A 20,896-nucleotide genomic window follows, 5' to 3' on the forward strand; every position below is an offset into this window, starting at 1 on the left:
TAATAGACGAATAGAAACTCGCAAATAATCAGCAGATTTTAAATTTAGTTATCAATTTTATAAATTAAATCATTAAAGCTTTGTTATTTAAATTTAATATCTTTTTGGTTCACTATTCAAATATTATTTCATTTTTAAAATTAATATTTCTTTAATTTTTTGTTTATTGTTGGTGTGTGCAGCTGGGTCTTATGATAATTACCTCACCAATAATGAATAGAGATTTAAGAAAACTTATTAGACTGTCAATATAATATGATAAGAGTTAAAATTTTTGCGTTTTAATTTTATAAATTGGAATTATAGTTATTAAAATGAATGTTATTATTGTTATTTCCACTGTACATTTGTACATCCCTATTTTTATTTGTTTGAATCTGACTTAAATCGCTGATTCTCTTATTATAACGAACACCATTTACCGATTCATTCATGTTGTTTCCATAAGTTACATTCATATTCATGCTGGTGTTGTGCACTTGGTTTGTGATTATATTCTTGTTACTGTACAAATTAGGTAATTGTCTTAAATTTTGTAGGTTGGAGTTCATATTATAGCTGTTGTATTGATTTATCGGTCCGCTTTTGTACTGCTTTGAGCTTGAGTCGTTTTGAGTGTAAAAATATTGAAGGTTGTTTTTTTCATCGTTATGTAAATTACCAACATTATTATTAAAAATTACTTGCTGATTTTGAATTTGTGGACGATTTACTGCCGGATAAACTTGAATGTTATTTTGATTCATACTAGTTCGAGAATTAATATTGTGACAGTTGCTTATATTACGAGTATCGGAGGAATGATTTTGATTAAACCTTCCATCTTGATAAATGTGAAAGCTGTTTAAATTTTGTTGGTTTACACTCAATTTACCATTATTCCTTTGAATAAAGGAGTTGTTAATAGTGTGATTATGACAGTGTCTGTGACCGCTGTTGCTACCATAAATAGGTGAATGAGAAAGGGAATAACTTTTATTTCCTTCGTTTGAAGAGCAATAAGGACCAGGGGATACATAGTCTCTAGTACTGTTGTTGTTATAACTGTTAATTGAATATGAATTTGTATTAACATTGTCATTTATAGATCTATTTCTCAATAGATTATCATATTGCATTTGTCTTTGATTGTCTTGGTTATTTACATTATTGCTGTGATAATGAGCATGATTGTAATTACTGTTAGTAGAATGGGGGTAGTCAAACTCTTTTTGAATATAATTAACATTCTTGGGATGAGAATTTAGTGACGAAGAAACTGAAGAACAAATTCGGTCTTGATGTTTTAGATATGGTGATAGCATTACTTGATTTTCCTTAGAATTTTGGTGATGGTAATCAAAATTAACATTTGAGTGAGGACAAATAGTATCATTATTATGATTATTCACTGTTAAATGAGGAACAGAATTGTGATTTAAATTTATATTTGAAGGATTTTTACTTATTTTAGAGTTAAATTCTCGTCTATTATAAATGTGACTTTGTGGATGATTAACAGTTTGGTATTGATTATAATCAACATCGTCGCGAATATTATTATTCATTTGTTGATAATAATAATTGTGATGATGATGATAGTTATGATGATCATAATTATGATGATGATAATGATTACTATAACCACCACTATTATTGTTATTGTTATTCGTAGGACTTTGCGTATAAATTAAATTTTCACGATTAGCCATATGAAAGTTGTTATAGCCATTTGAATAAATAATTTGGGAACTATTATTCACTCTACTTTTGTTATAATCACAAGATGAAGATGAAACAATGTTGTTATTTGAATCAGTGTTTTTACTAACGCTACTTATTCTTTGATGATCTTGGTGAATTTCATTTTGAATAGCAGAGTTTTGAGTATAATTCTTGCTTATAATTAACTTACTTGGATAGTTTAACACTTTTTCATCATTTGTTTTCCGATCACTCTGAACAACAATCATGTTATTGTCCGAGTTCCCCATTTCAATTTGTTGTCTTTGAAAAGAACGTGACGAATTATGAATTCTTTGATCATTTAAAGAAGAATTTACGGGCTGTTTTAAGAGTTGATAGCTGTAATTGCTCATATTGTGATGGTCTTTTTGAATGTAATAACCACCATTATTACAGCGATGATTACAACAGCAATAATTATTGTTGCTACTGCAATATCGGTCGTCATTATTGTAATAAGTGCCGTTGTTTTGGTATCTATCGTCATTATTATTGTTATTACTATTGTTGTAACCACTATTATTGTGATAGTTGTCATTATTGTGAAGTCTGTCATCACTATCACTGTTTTTATTGTAATATTCTTCGTTACTATTATTATTATTGTTACTACCATAGCCATTGTTATTGTCGTTACTGCCACTGTTATTGTCATTATGATCACTACGATCATTATTATTATTATTATTATTATTATTGTTGTTGTTATTGTTATTGTTATTGTCATCACTATTGTTGTCATTATCACTGTGATCATTATTATCGTTACTGTTGTTATTATCATTTTTGTCATTATTATCACTATCACTATCTTTAGACTTAATTGTAATATGTTTTTGTTCATCAAAATCATTATTAGATTCTAACTCAACAACATCTTGACTACAGTCGGTTAAACTAGTTATGTTTTTGGTCAGGGATGAAGATGACAAACTATTATGTTTAGCAAATACCTGATTAATTGAATTGCCGTCACGTTTATCTTCACCTACTGACGAGGGATTGCCATAGTTTTTGATATCTTCAATATTTACATTACCGTGTCTATCTTGGTTTCTAGTCAAGCTATTTGGTAAAAATTTAGTTTTATTTGAATTTAATTCCTGTAATTCCTCAAAAGACAAATGAAATAGTTTATCCAATACAATTGAAAGTATAGATAAATGTGGTGATGTTTTTAAGGCAGGAAATAATTTACATACACTAACATAATTTATTTCAATGTCATTTACATCGATTAAAGGTATTCTTTTTATAGAAATAAATATATCAACGTAGCTTTTATTAATAATATCGAATTTAAAAATGTTACTGCATTGGTTATTTTCATTATTAAAATTATCACATTTATAATTTGTGGTATTCACATCGTCCAATTTCCATATTCTATACAATAAACCTTTCAAACAATATGTTTTTTCCTCAATCTTTTCGATTGGAAAAAACACGTCATCATATTGACAAATTGCTTCAACATATATAGGTAATTTGTTTTGTAAAGATAATAGTGGATATTTAAACAATAAAGATATATCCTTAATTACCATTAGTGATGAACACAATGCTATGGTTATTATTCTAATTAATGATCTCGATAAACTTCTTTTTCCAACAAGCAATAAAAACTGTCCAAATATATCAAATTCTGATGATATAGGACTAGATAACAATTCTAAATAGTAAGACTTGCTCATAAGTATTATCTTTTCTGTATTGCTATCATTATTACTACTGTCATTCTTATTTATATCAATATTACTTCTTATATTCTCAGGAAAACACAAAAATGGTATTATTTGGTATTTACTATTAGACAAATGTAATTTTTTAGAGTTATAGTTTTCGAATTTATTCCTTTTATTACTTGAGTTATTTTGACAATACTCACTTTTTTCATCAATTAACTCTGAATATGTTCTTTTATTACCTACACTTTTAGTGCTAATACTATCGTATTCACTGTCTATTTCCATATTAGTAATATTATCTTTGAATTCAAGTGATAAATTTAAATAATTATTATTATCTATAAGTATTACTGGTATGTCATATTCAAGTGGCCAGTGTATTTTTCGAGTGTTCTCATCATTTATATTGTACAAATCACCGTAATTAACTTGTTCATAATCTGTAATATTATAACTACTTATTTCAGAGAAATCATTATTGTCATCTATATTATTATCCTTGTTTGAATTCTCAACGTAAATAGCGCTGCTCTTGTATCTTATATAGTCCGGTACATCAAAATGCATTATTGGATTTTCCCATGTTCTATTAAATGTAAGAATATGTTTTCTATCTACATCAATTGTGGAAGTTTTGCAATAAAACCAAGTAAACTCAATCACCGGTTGTTTAATATAGTAATTATCAAATTTTGAAGATCTCTTTATAATCTTATTTTGACCAGACCAATTTAGTACTGGCTGTTTAATGTTATTCAACAGATGATTGTAATAATGAATACTATCAGTATCATCTTCATCATCATCTATGTATATTACACTTCCTTTTTTTTCTGAAGTTTTATTACTACGTTTGTTATTATAACCATTGCTTACGTTATTTTTGTCACTAGTGCTATTTCCTTTGTTCATAATACACGTTTTAACATGATTTACCATATTGTTTATTTTTCTTTGTGTAACTCCAGATGCTATTGACATATAAAATGATAAAGTAAAAAATTTGGACAAAGGATTAATAATTCTATGAAAAAAATAACCTGGATAATAATAAAATTCACCCTCTTTAAGTACTTTTAATTTATTATTATAATGATTCATATAAGAACTCAATCTTATATAATTTAAATAATCCAAATTTTTTATATTTTCACTAGCATTATTCAATATATCCAAATCAATATTATGGCAGGAAGTTGAATATATAAAATCACTCAATAGTTTTTTTGTATGATTTATTACCTCCACTGATTGCTTTACAACACTACCATCACTTTGTAAATTTAATACATCATAAAGTTTAATCGTTAACTTAAAGTGTATATCTTCATCTAATTCAATCAATAGTAGTATTTGCATCCCTATATCCCTTAAACCAAATGAAATTACATATTTATTCATATCAACTATGTTCTTTAGTTTAATAGTATTCAATGAATCATAGGAGCCATCAAAATCATTCATTAAAAATTCACTTATTTTTTCACTATCTTTATATTGAAATATTGATAAGGTTGTTAATACTTCGTAAGTTTTTATTATCTTCCAGTAACACTCTATTATTCCCTTTCCACTTTTAATGGTATCCCCAAAACTAATGGTGTTGTATATGTAATCCAGTACTAATTTTATGTAAATTTGTATAAAATAATTATTTAATATTCTATCAAAAAACAACACGTGAATTGAATTGCTTATTAAATATATGCTGAAACTTCCTGAATTGTAATTCAATAATTTAAATAATCTATTTACTGAATTGTCACAAAAAAATAATGACCAAGGTACTATTTCTATATCCAACTTCCATGGAAATATATTTATTACCCAAAAATCACCTCTTTTTATCGGATTATTAAGACTGTATAGTTTATTTGAATTGTCATTTGTATTAATATTGCTAGGTATTGTATAGTAAGTCATATATATTGTTTCCAGTATTATGTGTATAAATTTTAATAATATTTTTAAACAATACAACAAATCATTTAAATTATTATCATGATTAGTAAAAATTAAAAATATCTCGTCCAACAATCCCCATTTACACAATATATTATTTTCTGAATCGTAATTACCTCCACTCATAACAAAGTCGCGACTAGTATATTTAATGAAATAATTATCACTTAATTTATGAATAAAATCTCCAATCTGTTCACTTTTACTGCAAATAAATGGTATAGGAGCAATACCATTCATGTAAAATGTACTAAGTTCACTAGTTTGATTAGATTTTATTATTAATTTATAATAACAATTATTTTTATAACTAACTATGTCTCTATGTATTTTATTCAAAAAATTAAACTCATTTTCATCAATTACTTGTATTTTGAATTCAATCTTAGGACCAACCAAATCATATTTATATAGTTGAAACAACAAATCATATTCTTTTTTGTTATTACTAGAATTATGGGCAATACCATTTTCATCTATTAACGAATAGACTTTAAATGGAAAAAACCACGTTAGTATGTCATAATCATTAGTTGAACATATATTTGTCCCTAATTTATCACTTTCTACATCAATAATGTCTTTATCTTCATTAAAATTCGTAAATAAAATTTTATTGTCCTCTTTTGCATAATATACATCATAGTATATGTTATTCTTTATATTTTGTGCTGATTCAAGAAATTTTATTATTTCAAGATTATTATTTACATAATTTAAATAGGTATTGCTTATGTTCAATATCATTAAGTCTTCGATTTTTCTTCCTATTTTATAACTATTATTATTTTCTGTATTATTATCCACTTTTAAATCAAATTCGCCAACTATTACTTTACCCTTAATAATATTTATAAAGTTGTTATAGTCCAAGTTATTAATGCCAAATATTTTATAATTTTCATTTAGATTATCAATATTTGTAACTGTATATGGATTGTTTTTCATATAAAATATTTTCATAAATTCAACTTTATAATTTTTAATATTTATTCTTATATATATTATCTTCAAATTATTCAACTGATAATTTGCATAAAAAAACATATCAAATAAATCTAATTCGTGTTTTTTGACTATTATCTTGCTCACACAACTTGTAATTTCTAACATGTTTCCTATTACTGTATTTAGGATCACCAACTTGTTATTATCATATAAAGAATTATTTCCAACTAAGCCACTATGATCTTCTTCATCAATACTAATATGTTTTTCGTTCATAAATGAACATTTTATTGAGTTTATAATGTTTTCTGGAATGTTTTTCATGTATCTCCAATTATTCTCACTTATTAATTTTTCCTTTAATTTTTGATACCTTGTTAATTTAATTAAATATGGTAATACTTTAATTAGTGAGTTAGTATCACTTTTCACGTACTTAATTAAATTATCATAAAACACTGGATATTCTTTCCATATTGACTTTTCATAAGTCAAATCTTTAATTAATAGTGATCCTGAAAAGATATCAAACTCTACAATATATTCGTTGCAATCATATATATTGATTAATATATAGTTATTTTCTAAAATTATTTTAACGTTATTCTCATCCTCATTATTTATTCTAATTAAATATTCGTTATTAATTAAAATATTATAATATAATTCAATTGTAAAATATCTTAGTGTTTTTGACACATTATTTAATATTTTAGATAAATCAACTATATTGTTTGAATTATCCTTTTCAAAATTACATAAATACAACCAATTTTCGTGGTTCTCTATTTTATTTAAAATATTAACTATATTTTTGTTAAATATTCCTTTATTATTTAAATACAATGATAGTGGCCAAAATATACAATTTATTTCTCCATTAGGAAGCATTAAAAATCTTAGTATTATTTCATTATTTCTATTTAAATTCGTATTTCTGCTAGACAATAAGTTTTTTACTTCTTTTGATTTATTTAACCTATATTCTAATAGTTTTTTAATGTCATATGAATTCAACATTAATAAATGTGTGCTTAAATCTACATTTCTATATAAATATATATCCAAATACTTATATTTCATGCTATTATAATAGTATTTACCCACTTCTGAGTGATATATTCCGCACATTCTTTCTTCTTTAATACAAAGTATAGATTGCTCAAATAGTATCTCCAAAACCATCTCACCTGTTATAATATTCGAAATCCTAAACAACTCACCCAATACATCATCATTCTTTTCTTTATCTTTCTCCAACTCTTTTATCTGATCTCTAATTATATTTATTTCTTCGTTATTATTATTTTCCGATGAATTATTATCAAAAATATCGTTAATTAATTTATTTTTTATGTCCAATTTGTTTTTTAATATTCTTGATTTTTCATTTATTATAAACAGTTTTGCTTGCAATATTTCTTTAAGTGATTTATTATGATCCTCATTTATTCTATAGTAGTATGAAAGTTCCGGTATTGTTATTTTAGCATCTATTATTTGCCATTGTTTTAAGTCTGATATAATTTTTATTATAAATCTAGATTTCCTTTCTATTATTATTCTACCTTTTTCAACACTAAAAATAACGTTTCTTGACTTTATTATATCAGATTTTTTATATTGAACCATAAATTCGTTCTTTAGTCGCCTTTCTATCCTACTTTTTTCAACAATCGTTACGTTAGGTACTATTACTTGTTTTCCATGTTGAACTGCTAACTCATACAACAAACTTGGAATTTGAGAGTAATCTTTAAGTGTTAACATATCAATAGAAGCTCTTATGTTTGGTTTTGGACTTCCCATAACTGTCAATGCTGGAAATAAATCATATGATGACTTTCTTAATTTAAACCTTAAAGACAATATACTCTCTCTTTCTTGAATTACTCTATTTATGTCCTCTAGTATTCTACTTAAACTTCCTATTGCTAAAATTTTCAAATATATTTCCCTTATTTCCGCCGAATACTCCCACAAACACGTTTTAGCTTCAACTTGAATATTTGGATCGTTTGTTGATCTTCTTATCAAATCCAGAAACTCATTGTAACTATGTTCAATCATTTGTCTTGAAAGGTAACCATATGATATGGGAACAAAAGATTTTTGAAATTCATCTGTTTCATCATTTGTAAGTTTCATTTATCGGTAATTTATGTTTATAATAATTCAAATATTAATTACACACTTCTTTATTAGGCTTAAATATATCAATTATTTATGTTTTTTGATTATTCTTATTATTATTTACTACTTTTGTGTTCTTTTATTTTTGCAGTATTTACATTCAAAAATTATTATTTCAAAGCTTGACAACAAAAAAAATATAGTCGTGGCGCTATGCGTAATTTTAAAGGTAACTCTAAGAGAAATAAAATTAAAATTTTAAATAAGTGTTTTAACTCAACTATTAAATTTGAATAAATTTAGATAGCATGAATTAGCATTATAAGAATAGTATTAGGATAATTTTAATTTATAATGAAGAGACTTTTAAATTATTTAAATAAATTTTATCATTCAATTAAAAATTCAAAACCCATATTGTTTTTACATTACTAATATTTAATTATTAAAAATACTGACTGAATTAATAATTTAAATATATTATCCCAAAATTAAAATATATTATTTTTTTGATTATTTATTTCCTTCTCTATAAATTTGTAGATCCAATCTTCTAAATTAACAATACAATCAATTTCAAATTTTTTGAGATCATTAATCATTTGTTTACAGATATGTATCCATTCAGATCTAATGTCTTCTTTTATTTCAGGAAATGACTCGAATCTTTCTTTAGTACTAACAATTCTAGACATTTCATTTTCACTAATGGTGGAAATACTATCCTCCATTAATATTTCAGATTCAATTAGTATGGATACAGGTGGTATTTTTAAAGGCCGTATTTTTGATATTGTAAAGCCAGAATCATACCATGTTTCAGATTTTCCACCAATCAAATAATTTTCTGCAATAGAGAGACCATAACAGTCGTAATCACATATAATAAAAAATAAAGTATTTTTTGGAAGTTCCATGCTTAATTTATATAGTAGTGTTCTTGTTGGTATATCTGGAAAACCTTTAGCTGTAATTAATATACATGAATTATCAAATTTTTTCATGAAATTTATCTCAAGAAGTCTTTGAAAAATCGTATCTTTTTCAACAATTAATACGAATTTTACTTCTTTATATACGTTAAATTTTAAACTTTTCATACTTTTAAATATATATGGACTTATAGAGTGACCTGTATTTTCAAACAAGGACATAAAATCAAGTTTAATATGCTTTTTACTATTATTTTTATCTGTTTCAAATTCAAATCCAGTTATTGCTAATGGTCCTCTTATTCTTCCCTTAGATGTGGATACTACATTTAGAAATTCTCTTGGAGTTTTAATTAAATGCGTTAATAAAGCAATTGCTTTGTTTGAATTTACCTGCTTCTTATAGAGTCCTGGATTTCCGTAGTAAATGTCTCTTAGCGTTGCATGATACCCTTCTATTATATTTCTATGTAATATATTCATTACTGATAAGAGACACACACTATTGTATATTTTTCCAGAAGATTTGCAATTTAAGAACTGTAACAATTCCTTACGTACTTCATTTTCGAGCCTATCCACTACGTCTTTCTCACTTTTGTACTCAACTATTTCATCTTTAAGCAAAAAAGCATCCTCACCATTATACGAATTCATTTTAAGTTGTTATAAATGAAAGTAAAAATACGGTCTCTTATTTGCATTCTTGTAAATCTCAATATGGTATTCACTGAGTACAGTTTATTAAATAAATATAATTTAATATTCACCTTTAAGTTAAAATATAGAAAATAAGTTAATTACTTAAAGTATTAATTTAAAATATATACTTTCGAAATTTAATAAATTCAACAGTTTTCTGTATCATTTATTTGTCTTTATATTGTCGTTTATACACAACTATATCAAAAAAACACCTATTTGGAAGCATCCACAATAACAAGTTAAAATTAGCATGAAATCACTTTAATTATGCTTTTTTTAAATTATTATTTCCAATACAATAGATATAAGCATATATATTTATATATTATACATATCTTAGTTAATATCACATGCATTTTTTTTTCAAATTAAAAAAACAAAAAGGCACCCTGACAAAGAAAAATGGCGCCTAAATAGTCTAGCTCGACGTTTGACTAATTATACTTGGCAAATTTTAATTAAATATATAATTGTAGAAAAAAAGGAATCATTATAATAATTTATTAGGCAGTTTTTATATTTAAAGAAAAAAGTTTCTGAATATATGCATAGAAGGAAAAAAAGGATTTAATTTCGCTATTGATGAATAGCACTAAATCAGTTGATCAATAAACAGAATCCTCTTTTTTACTGTATAAATTAATCATTATTTGGAATCGCAATTATAATAAACTATTATATCAATTAATAGTTGATGTTAATCATTACTATTTGAACATTACACATATTAATGTTGTTTACAAATATAGTTTGCCTTGAATAGGGGGTATACTATCTAATGAGTTGAATATAATTAATTTAACTTTAAAGCATTAAATAATTAAAGTTATATATTACTCATAGGTTGAATAAATAGTTGTTGGTTGGACTATTTATCTTCGTTGTTTGTGTTTTAATTTAGTTTTTATTTTTTCTCGTGTTTAAACGCGACTTTAAAATTGGCATATTATGAACAAAGTTTTGATTTGATGATTTGGTATATATTTCATCTGAATAAAGGAAAAAACAATTCATTTCATATTTTGAATATCTAATCGCACTCTTTTGGCTTCATTTTATGTATTATATTCAATCACATAAACAAATATTAAGTATTAATAACTTCACCTAAATAGTATATGGTAACATCAAAAATTAAGTGTTATACGTGATAATTTATTAAATATATATGTTACATTAGTATTTGACTGTATATAATACTATTAAAGGATAAATATATATATTATAGACAAATACCAATATATTTCATTATAGAATAATATATATTGTACTCAATATTCTGAAGGTTTTCATCACACTTATTTATTTTAGCTTTTACGCCAAACAGTAATCACAAAAACTAATAAGTAATTGGGAGATATATATTTTATTAAATACTTCAATTCAACAAGTATGTGGGAGGGAATATCAGAGAGCCAATTTGTGTCTTCATGTTTAAGTAGATTTGACGATTGTCTGAATCAAGAGACATCTAGTTCTCCGGAATTTATTCAGAGAAAAAAGCTGGATTTAAACAAGATTAACACGAAAAGTAATGGTTTAAATTTAAATTGGAATAACCACAGTGTGTTGAACACCAATTGTGAGACTATTTCAAATACAAGGAAGGGTTATTTGAAGAATAATAGCAGTAAAAGGACGGATTTTCAATATAATGTCGTTAGAACTAATAATTTTAATGGTAGCAAACAAAAATTACACAACAATTATAAACAATTTTTGAATATGGATAGGGTAATGCCTTGGACATCAAATGTTGAATCTTTTCAACAAAGTTATTTTGACAGAAACAGGTGTAATTTAAAAAACGACAATGATAATAATATGAATAATAATTATTTCTATAATTTAAATAATAATCATTATAGAAATAAATTTCGTAACAATTCAAATAAAATATTCTGTGAAGGTAGGAATACAATTTGCAGTAATATAGGAAGTGGTAATATAAATACATCACCAGTTAAAAGTGATATTTCAACTTCAACGTCTTTAACGTCAAATTCATCTCTAAATGAAAAAAGCATAAAACTCGATGGTAGCAATGATATTTTAAGTGATAAATTAATAGAATACAATAATTATGAACATATTCCACCGCTAGAGTTTGGTTTATTTAGTGATGATAAAACAGATGAAAATTACTATTATCAGGTTAACAATTTATTTAGTATACTTAGTCCTTCTTGGATATTATGTATCGACATTGCAGCAGTATTATTAACAAATACAGATAATAAGATGGCACTAAGTAACATTGGACCAAAACTATCATTTTTATCTAGAGATGCATTGCGACAAATTAAACAAAAAAAACTATCCAGATTCATTAAAGAGCACAGCAGCTTTTTTGACATAAGAAGACCGTCCCCAGATCATTCGGCATTATATGTAACATTAAAATTTCCACTACCATCTATAATGCAACAATTTTTGCCAAAAATAGCAGAGCTTAGAAAATATGAATCTGAACAAAATCAGTATAATATCTTTCAATCATCTGGTTATTATATCAAAAATAATGACATTAATAGTTACTCCTTGCAAAATGAATTAGAGCAGGCATTTTGTGATAATTCGTGTTTAAATAAGAAAAAGCTAATTAATGAATATGATTGCTCAAACTTAAGCAACGAGTTTATTGTCGTTAAAAACAGCAATAAACCCAGTTTTAAGATTACTCAGGTATATGAAGAAATACCAACAGTAGTCAGATCTTTTCAAATTTTTGAATGTTGGCTTTGTGTAAGAGAGTTTGCCAATGTATTGATTCATCAACCTACACATACAATGGAATTGAGGGAAATTGGTGTATTGATGTCTCAAAAAGCTAGAATTCAAGCGAAAAGAAATAGTTCAAAAAAGAACTACAAATCATTTTTGTTGTGTTACCCTAAGTTATTTAGAATATTTGGAAAGGATGATAATCATTCTATTCAGTGGATTGGAAGTCACCAAGATTTCATTAAACTTGGATCTATTAAATTTCAACCCCCTCAGACAGATGATGAATTGTTTAATATACCAACTTTAAATGAATCACATTCTCAATTTTTGTTTAATTTAAATAACTGCTCTGTTTCACTTAAATAAGTTGTGCCTATTTTGTGGTTAGTATGCGTTTTAATGAATTCCATTTAACATTCAACAAGTTAAAATTATTTTTCATTAAGACAAATTTTGTTATTACAGCAAAATTTATGGAACAATAAACTTAACTTAAACGTTGAGGTTTAGGTTATTTAATAAACTTTTGTTTATTACGGACTTAAATAGTAACTAGTAAATTAATTCTTGTGTTGTGATGATAAATTATTCTTGTATCGCCTGAATTTTGCTAATATACCCATTATGTATGACATGACAGGTAGTCCATTCATTTCGTCAATACTTGTCGGATTAATACCAATAACTGACAATTTATTTGTTTTTAAAATGTCAAAGAGAATATGAATAGACTATAATTAAATTAAGGAAAATATATGGACGTAAATAACAGGAAATTATCAAAATGATAACAATAATGTAGAATAAAACATAGATCAAATATAACCAAAATAAACACAAATTATAATAACAATTTAAAGATACATTTAAGAATCAATTACATATTATTATTTTAAATTTCTATTGTAATGTGTAATTTATACATGAATATATTTTAACTAGGCATCAAGTACTGGTTACACACGGGCTGCCGCCAGAAGAGTACTTAATGGTCTAATAAGGCAAATAATATAAGGAATTAATAATTTTATATTTATATTAATATTGCTTAGTTGTTACAAAAGTAAGCACTATAGCTACGTTTTAATCGCATTGTTGAAGCAAATAGTCTATATTAAGAGTTGAAACAATTTTTTTTCTATAGAAATTGTTCTATATTTAATTTTACAATATACTATTTTGTACAATTGACTACTTTGTCATTAAAAAAGCAGATAAGCAAATATAATAGCCTGCAATTTTATAATTCATTAACTCCTAACTTATAATGTAATTGTTATATTAATCAGAGGTGGCTATTGCAAACATTATTATTGGTAAAAATGTTGCTTTGTAATGCAATAGTTGGAAATTACAGTGAAGTAGACTGCAATGACATAATAAAAAAGTTGTGTAATGGAAAAAACAGAATTTATGGTCATGCTGAAACAAATTGCTTAAATATTATATTTCGTGTGTTTCCCTATACTAATGATGATGTTAATTGTTCTAATAAAGGATTAATATTAAAATATTTTACCTCGAATAATTTTAGTAGAAATGAGAAAATAGTTAATATAAAGAAACATTATTTAATACCAATTTTCAATGAGCGTAACGAGATGTGTTACTGGATTTCAAATAAGTGTTTAAGATTAAGACAAGATGAATTACACTTTTCTATAAGTAGTTACGTTAAGGAATATTGGAAAAATCCAGTACTATATGACGAGTATAGTATATCTAACAATAATGTAATATATTCTGGTGATTTTAACGACAACTATTATATAAATTATATCCGGAAAATAAAAATTGAAAAAGAAGACAATACCCAAACATTATGTATTAATTTACAATACAAAAACGAAGAGTTTATAGAAATAGAGTATCTAAATGAAAACGGAAGAATGAACGTTGAAAAAATTAATGTTATTGACTTAAATAATAAGTGTGATCATGATTCCTTATCTAATGATGAATTGCTTAAAAATAACAACGAAAATGTTGAAGTTTTACAAACTAATGATATGAATATTGAGGATCAAAAAAATGTTGATATTGATTGTAATGAAAACAAAAGCAAATCAGATGAACCATACAATTATGATAGAGAACATGAAATAGAAATCATAATAAAAAGTGAAAATGAACCTGAATTTGAATATGATAATTATGCAGAAAATAGAGTTGTTACGGAATCAAAAACTGAAAAAGTGAACAATGATAAAGTTGAGAGCGATCATTATAATGTTGATTATATAACAAGTGAAAACATAAATGGATTAAAAGATATTAATAACAATGATAACATCATTATTAATTCAAATGAAATGGATGTTAATGAAAATCAAAATATTAATTACATTAAAAATGTTGACCTTGAATTAAATAAAGGTGATCTAAACAAATGCAATTTAGATTTAAATCTATTTTCTGTATGTAACGAAGTTAATATAAATATTCAAGATTTAAAGAATAACATAGATAAGAAATTAGGAAAGAATATTCAGGGTAAAGTAGAACTTTTTACAGAAAATTCAAATTCCAATAAAGAAAGTGTAACGCTAGAGGTAATAGATGATATTATAACACCAGTAATCAGGCAAATTAAGAGCAGGAGCAAGTATGATAAAGAGCACGACTTTGGAGCAACTACTAGAAGCGAATTTTACAAAGTCGAAAATAGCTTTTATTCCAAGGATATTAACAATATTTCATTCATACCTTCAAATATAAAAACAAATATTAGTAATTTTAACTCAAGATATGATGGTATAAATAAAGAATTAATGATATTAAATAGAATTGAAACTACAAGAAAGAATGTAAATTTAAATAACAAAATGAATTTATATAAGAATAATAATCAATTTTCAGTTTACAATAATCATTATACAAATCTTAACATCAACGATAGTCATAATAATAACAATATTAATAACGCCGTAAATTGTGTTAACATTGACTTACTATCAAATAGATTTAATAGAATTATTGGAAAAACGGATTTTTTGTTGGAACAATTAAATAACTGTGACAGTAACAATAATAATAAACACTTAAATTATGGTAAATTAAGGGAAATGAAGTATATTAAAGAAAGGAACGCTAATAAACTATTTTCGAATCAAAGACCATTTTCGCCTTATTCAAATCATAACAGTATTGATTCGCCTGGTGTATTGAATAAACTAGAATATAATAAAGTAAACCAATTTATCAACCAGGATTCAATTAACAATACTGACAACAACAAAACATGTTTAGAACTATCTAAGGAGAGCTGTTTGTCAATTATAAATGTGAATTGTAATGATGATAACTATAGTAGTGGCAATGAAAATAACGCAGATGTCGAAACTGAAATAAAGAATATTCAGGTTCTAGAAATTCAAATGAATGACAAAGGCGATAAAAATTTAGATTCGGCAGCTGCCATTTTAAGTGATGAAAACAATAAATATGATGATCACGATCATATTGATCATAAAGACATTAGACATAAGAACTTTAATGCCTCAAGTGCTGTAGAAACGAAAAAAAGAGATTACATTAATGAGAACAAGGGACTCAACGGATCATTGTTTGATCCAGAACTAACAGAAATAGATTTTTATTTGAATGAAAACAAATCTATTAATTCATTTTCGATTATGAATATTATTTTAAGTAAATGGAGTGGCATTCCAACTATATCTAGATTATGACTGTTTTAATATCTAAATTAACTGTTATTTTTTTTTTTACTTTTAATTTTCCTTTGATAACTATTTATTCTTATTCCTAACGTTATAAATCCAAGTACATTTATGAATATGATTATTAGTAAAATTATAAATTCGTATTTATTTGGAAACATTCCATACTTGATGTTTAGTCTTTTACATAATTCATTTTTTGAATTAATTTCATCTATGGACAAATATAATGGATATGAATTTTTAGGCAATATCCAAAAATAACTGTTGCTTTTATCTGAATGAAGTGGATAATTTAAATCTTTGATTTTAACTGTATAGTATGTCGTGCAAAATTCATCACCTAATCCTGATATTGTCAAGTCATCTCCTATATTTTTAAATATTTGTATTGGTTCCTTTTTATCAATATTATCAGGATCAACTGCGTATATATGTACGGAAGCATAACTAATGTTATCGTTATTTTTTCTTGTATAGTTGTAATTGTTATTGTATTCGTTAAAAGCAGAGAACAATTTGTACTTTATTTCTATATTATCGGAGTGTCCAAACGGTCTTCCATCTTTCAGAGATAACAAAACAATTCTGTTATTTATACTTGGACTTTTGTACACAGATATTGGTTTTGTAATTAAACCGTTTTCAACAATTCTTTTAAAATTCAGGTTATAAAATCCACTCTTCAACACTATAATAAAATAATTATCTGGACTTATATTATCACTTACTGTTATTGAATATGAGCCTGTGTTAGGTAATTTGTGATATTCAACAGAGCTATTTATTATCTCATATTCAAAGAAATTTGAATTACTATATTCTGTATTACTTAAAATACTTAAAACATCTTTTATTTTTATTATATATAAATTTATTGTGTTCTCTGGAAAAAAATACCAATTGTTCCAACTCAATATTAATCCTTCGCCTTTTAATATTTCTCCATTTATGTTTTCATATTTTAAGTCACCTTTTTTGTACATCTTAAATTTAATTTATTTAAATATTTCATAACTTGTATATATTTTATCTGAATATGAGCATTTTAAGCAATATTAGTGAAAATAGCAATGAAAACAAAAGTGGAACTTTTTTATGTAAGTAATGGTTATTCATACTTTACATATAAATTACAGTTTATTTTCAAAAAATTTAAAAAATAAATTTTCAATATAAAAAAAAATATAAAATGAAATACTGTAAAAAAGCAGATGCCATATACATATTTATTAGTACACAAATAAAATCATGCTTGTATTTATTCATATATAATAATATATAATATAATTTTTTAGTTTAGTTTAATTAATTATCAAAATTAAACAAGAAACAAAAGTGCATGCAAAAAAAAAACTTTTTTTTGTGCATGTAAACAAACTAACTTATTTTGCATGCAAAAAAAAAGTTTTATATAAATTACCCAGAAATTCCGTGACCACGTGTAGCGGCTGCAACAGAAAGAGGTTTCTCAAGTTCAGGGTTATGTGTTGGACAGTATTTAAATAAATCCATCATAACTGCTTGGACTTTAAGTTTAAGTTCTTCAATATCAGTTTCTTTAGTAACTTGTATAGCGTCCCCGTATGCAACATATGAGGTACCAATGTCCATTAAAGAGTCACCTAATGGCCAAAGGGACCAATTGTTGTGACTCACAACAGGAAGTATTTCACATTCATTTTCTATGGCAAATTTAAAGAAACCATTTTTAAATGGTTGTAAACGGCGGAGTTTAGAGCGTGTACCTTCTGGAAAAATAACTAAACCAATATTTTGATTTACGAGATTTAGACAACTATTGAACATTGGTTCAAGAGTTCCGCTTTTAACTCCCCAACCACCTTTTTCTTTAGTGAAATATATTGGAACATCATATGTCATTGAAATAACCCATCCTACAATTGGGTATTTAAGTAAATCAGATTTGTATACATATTTAAACTCCCACGGAATATGAGTAGATGCTATAATCCATGGGTCTGCAGTAGACAAATGATTTGTCATTAATATTGTTCTCCCTGGTTTGTAATTTTTCTTTGGAAACCTAGTTATCTTAACTGTCCAAAACGGATTTATCCATATTACAAAAAAAGAGGACCAAAAACGGAATATTTGACCCATTATATTTGTCTTGAATTTTTTATCATAGAGCAAATATGGGAATAATAATATCCAGAATAAAATTTGGTTTACAAATCCGAAAAGCACTGACAGAAATATCATTGCATATATATAAATAGTTGCAATTAATCTCAATACTTTTGGTGTATTCGAGTCTTTAAATGACGTTATCTTTTGTTCATCCTTCATTTTTTAGTAATCTGAAGTAACTAAATATAAATGTGTATTCTAAAAATTCACAATTTACTCCTATGAGTTGGAAAGAATAACGATCATAAAATTTGAGAATTACTAAAACTATATTATTTGTATTAGTAAACAATATCAACTCTTTATATTATTAATGCATTCTCTATTTGAAGGGTAAAAGCAAAACACTTAGAATAATATAATTAAATAACTGGCGCCATAGTACGTGGGGTTTTTTGTTTGAAGTTATTTTCATAAGAAAATATATTTTTGCGTCACTCAACAGAAAAGAGGTAAATAATAGATATTTGACTTTTTTATTTTTGGTAACTTGAGATTAAACTCAGTGAATTTGTTTAAATACACATCCGTTTATGTAAATATTTATCTATATTTTTTTTCTGTTGCCTGTTTTCGTAAATTACATGCAAAATACAAGTATAAAGGCTAAGATTAACAAATAAACTAGAGATGTTGCTTGGATTTCATCTAAAGAAAAACTCTCTTGATACACAATATAGCAATTTTAAGTATCAAAAAAGCAAAAAACCACTTGAATATGAACAAAATTCACTATACAATGAACATATATTTCAAGAGTGCAGTTATGTATTATCAATGTATGATAACGACTCTCTGTTTTCGTTAAATTTGAATTCAATAAGCATTAATTTATTTAGAGAGTACGTAACAGATAGACTTTCTATCCTCAGTTTTATAGATTCAAGATGTAGAATGGAAGATAATAGTAGAACATTAACGGATGCAACAAATAGAACTTTATTTGAGAAACTATTGTCAGATAAAGGCTTTAAATTGTACGATTCACTAAAATCAGTCAATAAAATCAATCCTGAGAAATTAGAATCCGTCTACAATAAGGATTTATTAAGCCATTTTTTATTAAAATTATGTTTTATAAACAATAAAGAAAAACAAGATTGGTTTATAGAACAGGAAGTTAGATTTTTGATATATAAATTATCAACAATAATAAACATTAATTTATTTAATAATAAAAGGGAAGATATTAAGAATATAAAACCAATTATTATAGAAAAATTACTAAAAAAAAGTGGTTCTAGTTACCCTATATTAAAATTGGAAGATGCAAAAAATGATATTAACTATAGTAAAATATGGGAAAATGCAATAAGTACAATACCAAACAGTCATTTAATAACCAGGTTAATTAAACTACCATTTTGGCCGGACGGATATAGATTCATTAAAAATAGAAAATATTACATAAACAATGGTATATGTTACGTACCTTATACTGAAATAGAAAATTTACTTTACTACAAATATAAAAAGGAACTGTTAAATTCATTCATTTATTTGAAAGAGAATGAGATAATTATAGAGAAGACTATTTTTTCAGATCAGAGAATATCATCATTGATTAAAGAAATTGATAGATTCTTAATTACAACCGAATTTGGTGGAAATTTCCTAACACCAATTATGGGTAGCAACAATAAAAATAACAATTATTCAAATAATTCTAATAATATAAAACTTGATATTTTCAATATTGAAAGCATTTATATTAAGTCATTTCCTTTATGTATGCGTCATTTATACGAGAGTCTAAGAAAGGATCGTCATCTTAAGCATTGGAGTCGTTTACAACTTTGGCTTTTTCTGAAGGGTTGTGGGATGAAATTGGAAGACCAATTAACACTTTGGAAGTCACTTTGGACTGATTCAAATTCATTTGATAAAGAAATTAAATACAACATACGTCATGCATATGGTCAGGAGGGTAAGAGAAGTAACTATTCACCATACCCATGTAATAAAATTATCAATGGCCTCCCACTACCTGGTAATGGTCAAAACCACGGATGTCCGTTTAAGACATTTGATTTGATTCCACTACAAAAGATGCTAAAAGCTTACTATGGTGATAATATAAGCAGTGATAAAATACAAAATATCTCGAATTTGAGTAGATCGGGTCATTTTCAACTATCATGCATTGAATTATTTAAAGCTATGAATCCGAATTCAGATACTGAGGGAATAGGAAATCATCCTAATTTATATTTCAAAAAATCAGCAACACAAGATGGATAAT

General features: G+C 25.5%; 7 protein-coding genes across 7 annotated transcripts; 3 read left to right on the plus strand and 4 right to left on the minus strand.

Annotated features, from left to right (window-relative positions):
* Positions 1-287: 287 nt before the first annotated feature.
* Positions 288-8,471, minus strand: FG386_002629 (uncharacterized protein; the record flags this gene model as incomplete). The annotated part of the gene is made up of 1 exon (XM_067342078.1): positions 288-8,471. One exon carries the CDS (start codon positions 8,469-8,471, stop codon positions 288-290), a length of 8,184 nt encoding a protein of 2,727 aa, XP_067197683.1.
* Positions 8,472-8,947: 476 nt separating this feature from the next.
* Positions 8,948-10,045, minus strand: FG386_002640 (topoisomerase VIA/SpoII nuclease subunit; the record flags this gene model as incomplete). Its single annotated transcript, XM_067342089.1, has 1 exon — positions 8,948-10,045. One exon carries the CDS (start codon positions 10,043-10,045, stop codon positions 8,948-8,950), a length of 1,098 nt encoding a protein of 365 aa, XP_067197694.1.
* Positions 10,046-11,485: 1,440 nt separating this feature from the next.
* On the plus strand, positions 11,486-13,186 carry FG386_002651 (uncharacterized protein; the record flags this gene model as incomplete). Its single annotated transcript, XM_067342100.1, has 1 exon — positions 11,486-13,186. One exon carries the CDS (start codon positions 11,486-11,488, stop codon positions 13,184-13,186), a length of 1,701 nt encoding a protein of 566 aa, XP_067197705.1.
* Positions 13,187-14,142: 956 nt separating this feature from the next.
* Positions 14,143-16,509, plus strand: FG386_002662 (uncharacterized protein; the record flags this gene model as incomplete). Its single annotated transcript, XM_067342111.1, has 1 exon — positions 14,143-16,509. The coding sequence occupies one exon, from the start codon at positions 14,143-14,145 to the stop codon at positions 16,507-16,509; it is 2,367 nt and encodes a 788-aa protein (XP_067197716.1).
* A 17-nt stretch (positions 16,510-16,526) lies between these two features.
* Positions 16,527-17,486, minus strand: FG386_002673 (uncharacterized protein; the record flags this gene model as incomplete). Its single annotated transcript, XM_067342122.1, has 1 exon — positions 16,527-17,486. The coding sequence occupies one exon, from the start codon at positions 17,484-17,486 to the stop codon at positions 16,527-16,529; it is 960 nt and encodes a 319-aa protein (XP_067197727.1).
* A 433-nt stretch (positions 17,487-17,919) lies between these two features.
* On the minus strand, positions 17,920-18,813 carry FG386_002683 (uncharacterized protein; the record flags this gene model as incomplete). Its single annotated transcript, XM_067342132.1, has 1 exon — positions 17,920-18,813. One exon carries the CDS (start codon positions 18,811-18,813, stop codon positions 17,920-17,922), a length of 894 nt encoding a protein of 297 aa, XP_067197737.1.
* Positions 18,814-19,284: 471 nt separating this feature from the next.
* On the plus strand, positions 19,285-20,895 carry FG386_002684 (uncharacterized protein; the record flags this gene model as incomplete). Its single annotated transcript, XM_067342133.1, has 1 exon — positions 19,285-20,895. One exon carries the CDS (start codon positions 19,285-19,287, stop codon positions 20,893-20,895), a length of 1,611 nt encoding a protein of 536 aa, XP_067197738.1.
* Between the last annotated feature and the right edge of the window lies 1 nt (position 20,896).

This window comes from Cryptosporidium ryanae, assembly GCF_009792415.1.
Source record: "Cryptosporidium ryanae isolate 45019 chromosome Unknown contig_5, whole genome shotgun sequence".
In the NCBI taxonomy this organism is placed as follows: Eukaryota; Apicomplexa; class Conoidasida; order Eucoccidiorida; family Cryptosporidiidae; genus Cryptosporidium; species Cryptosporidium ryanae.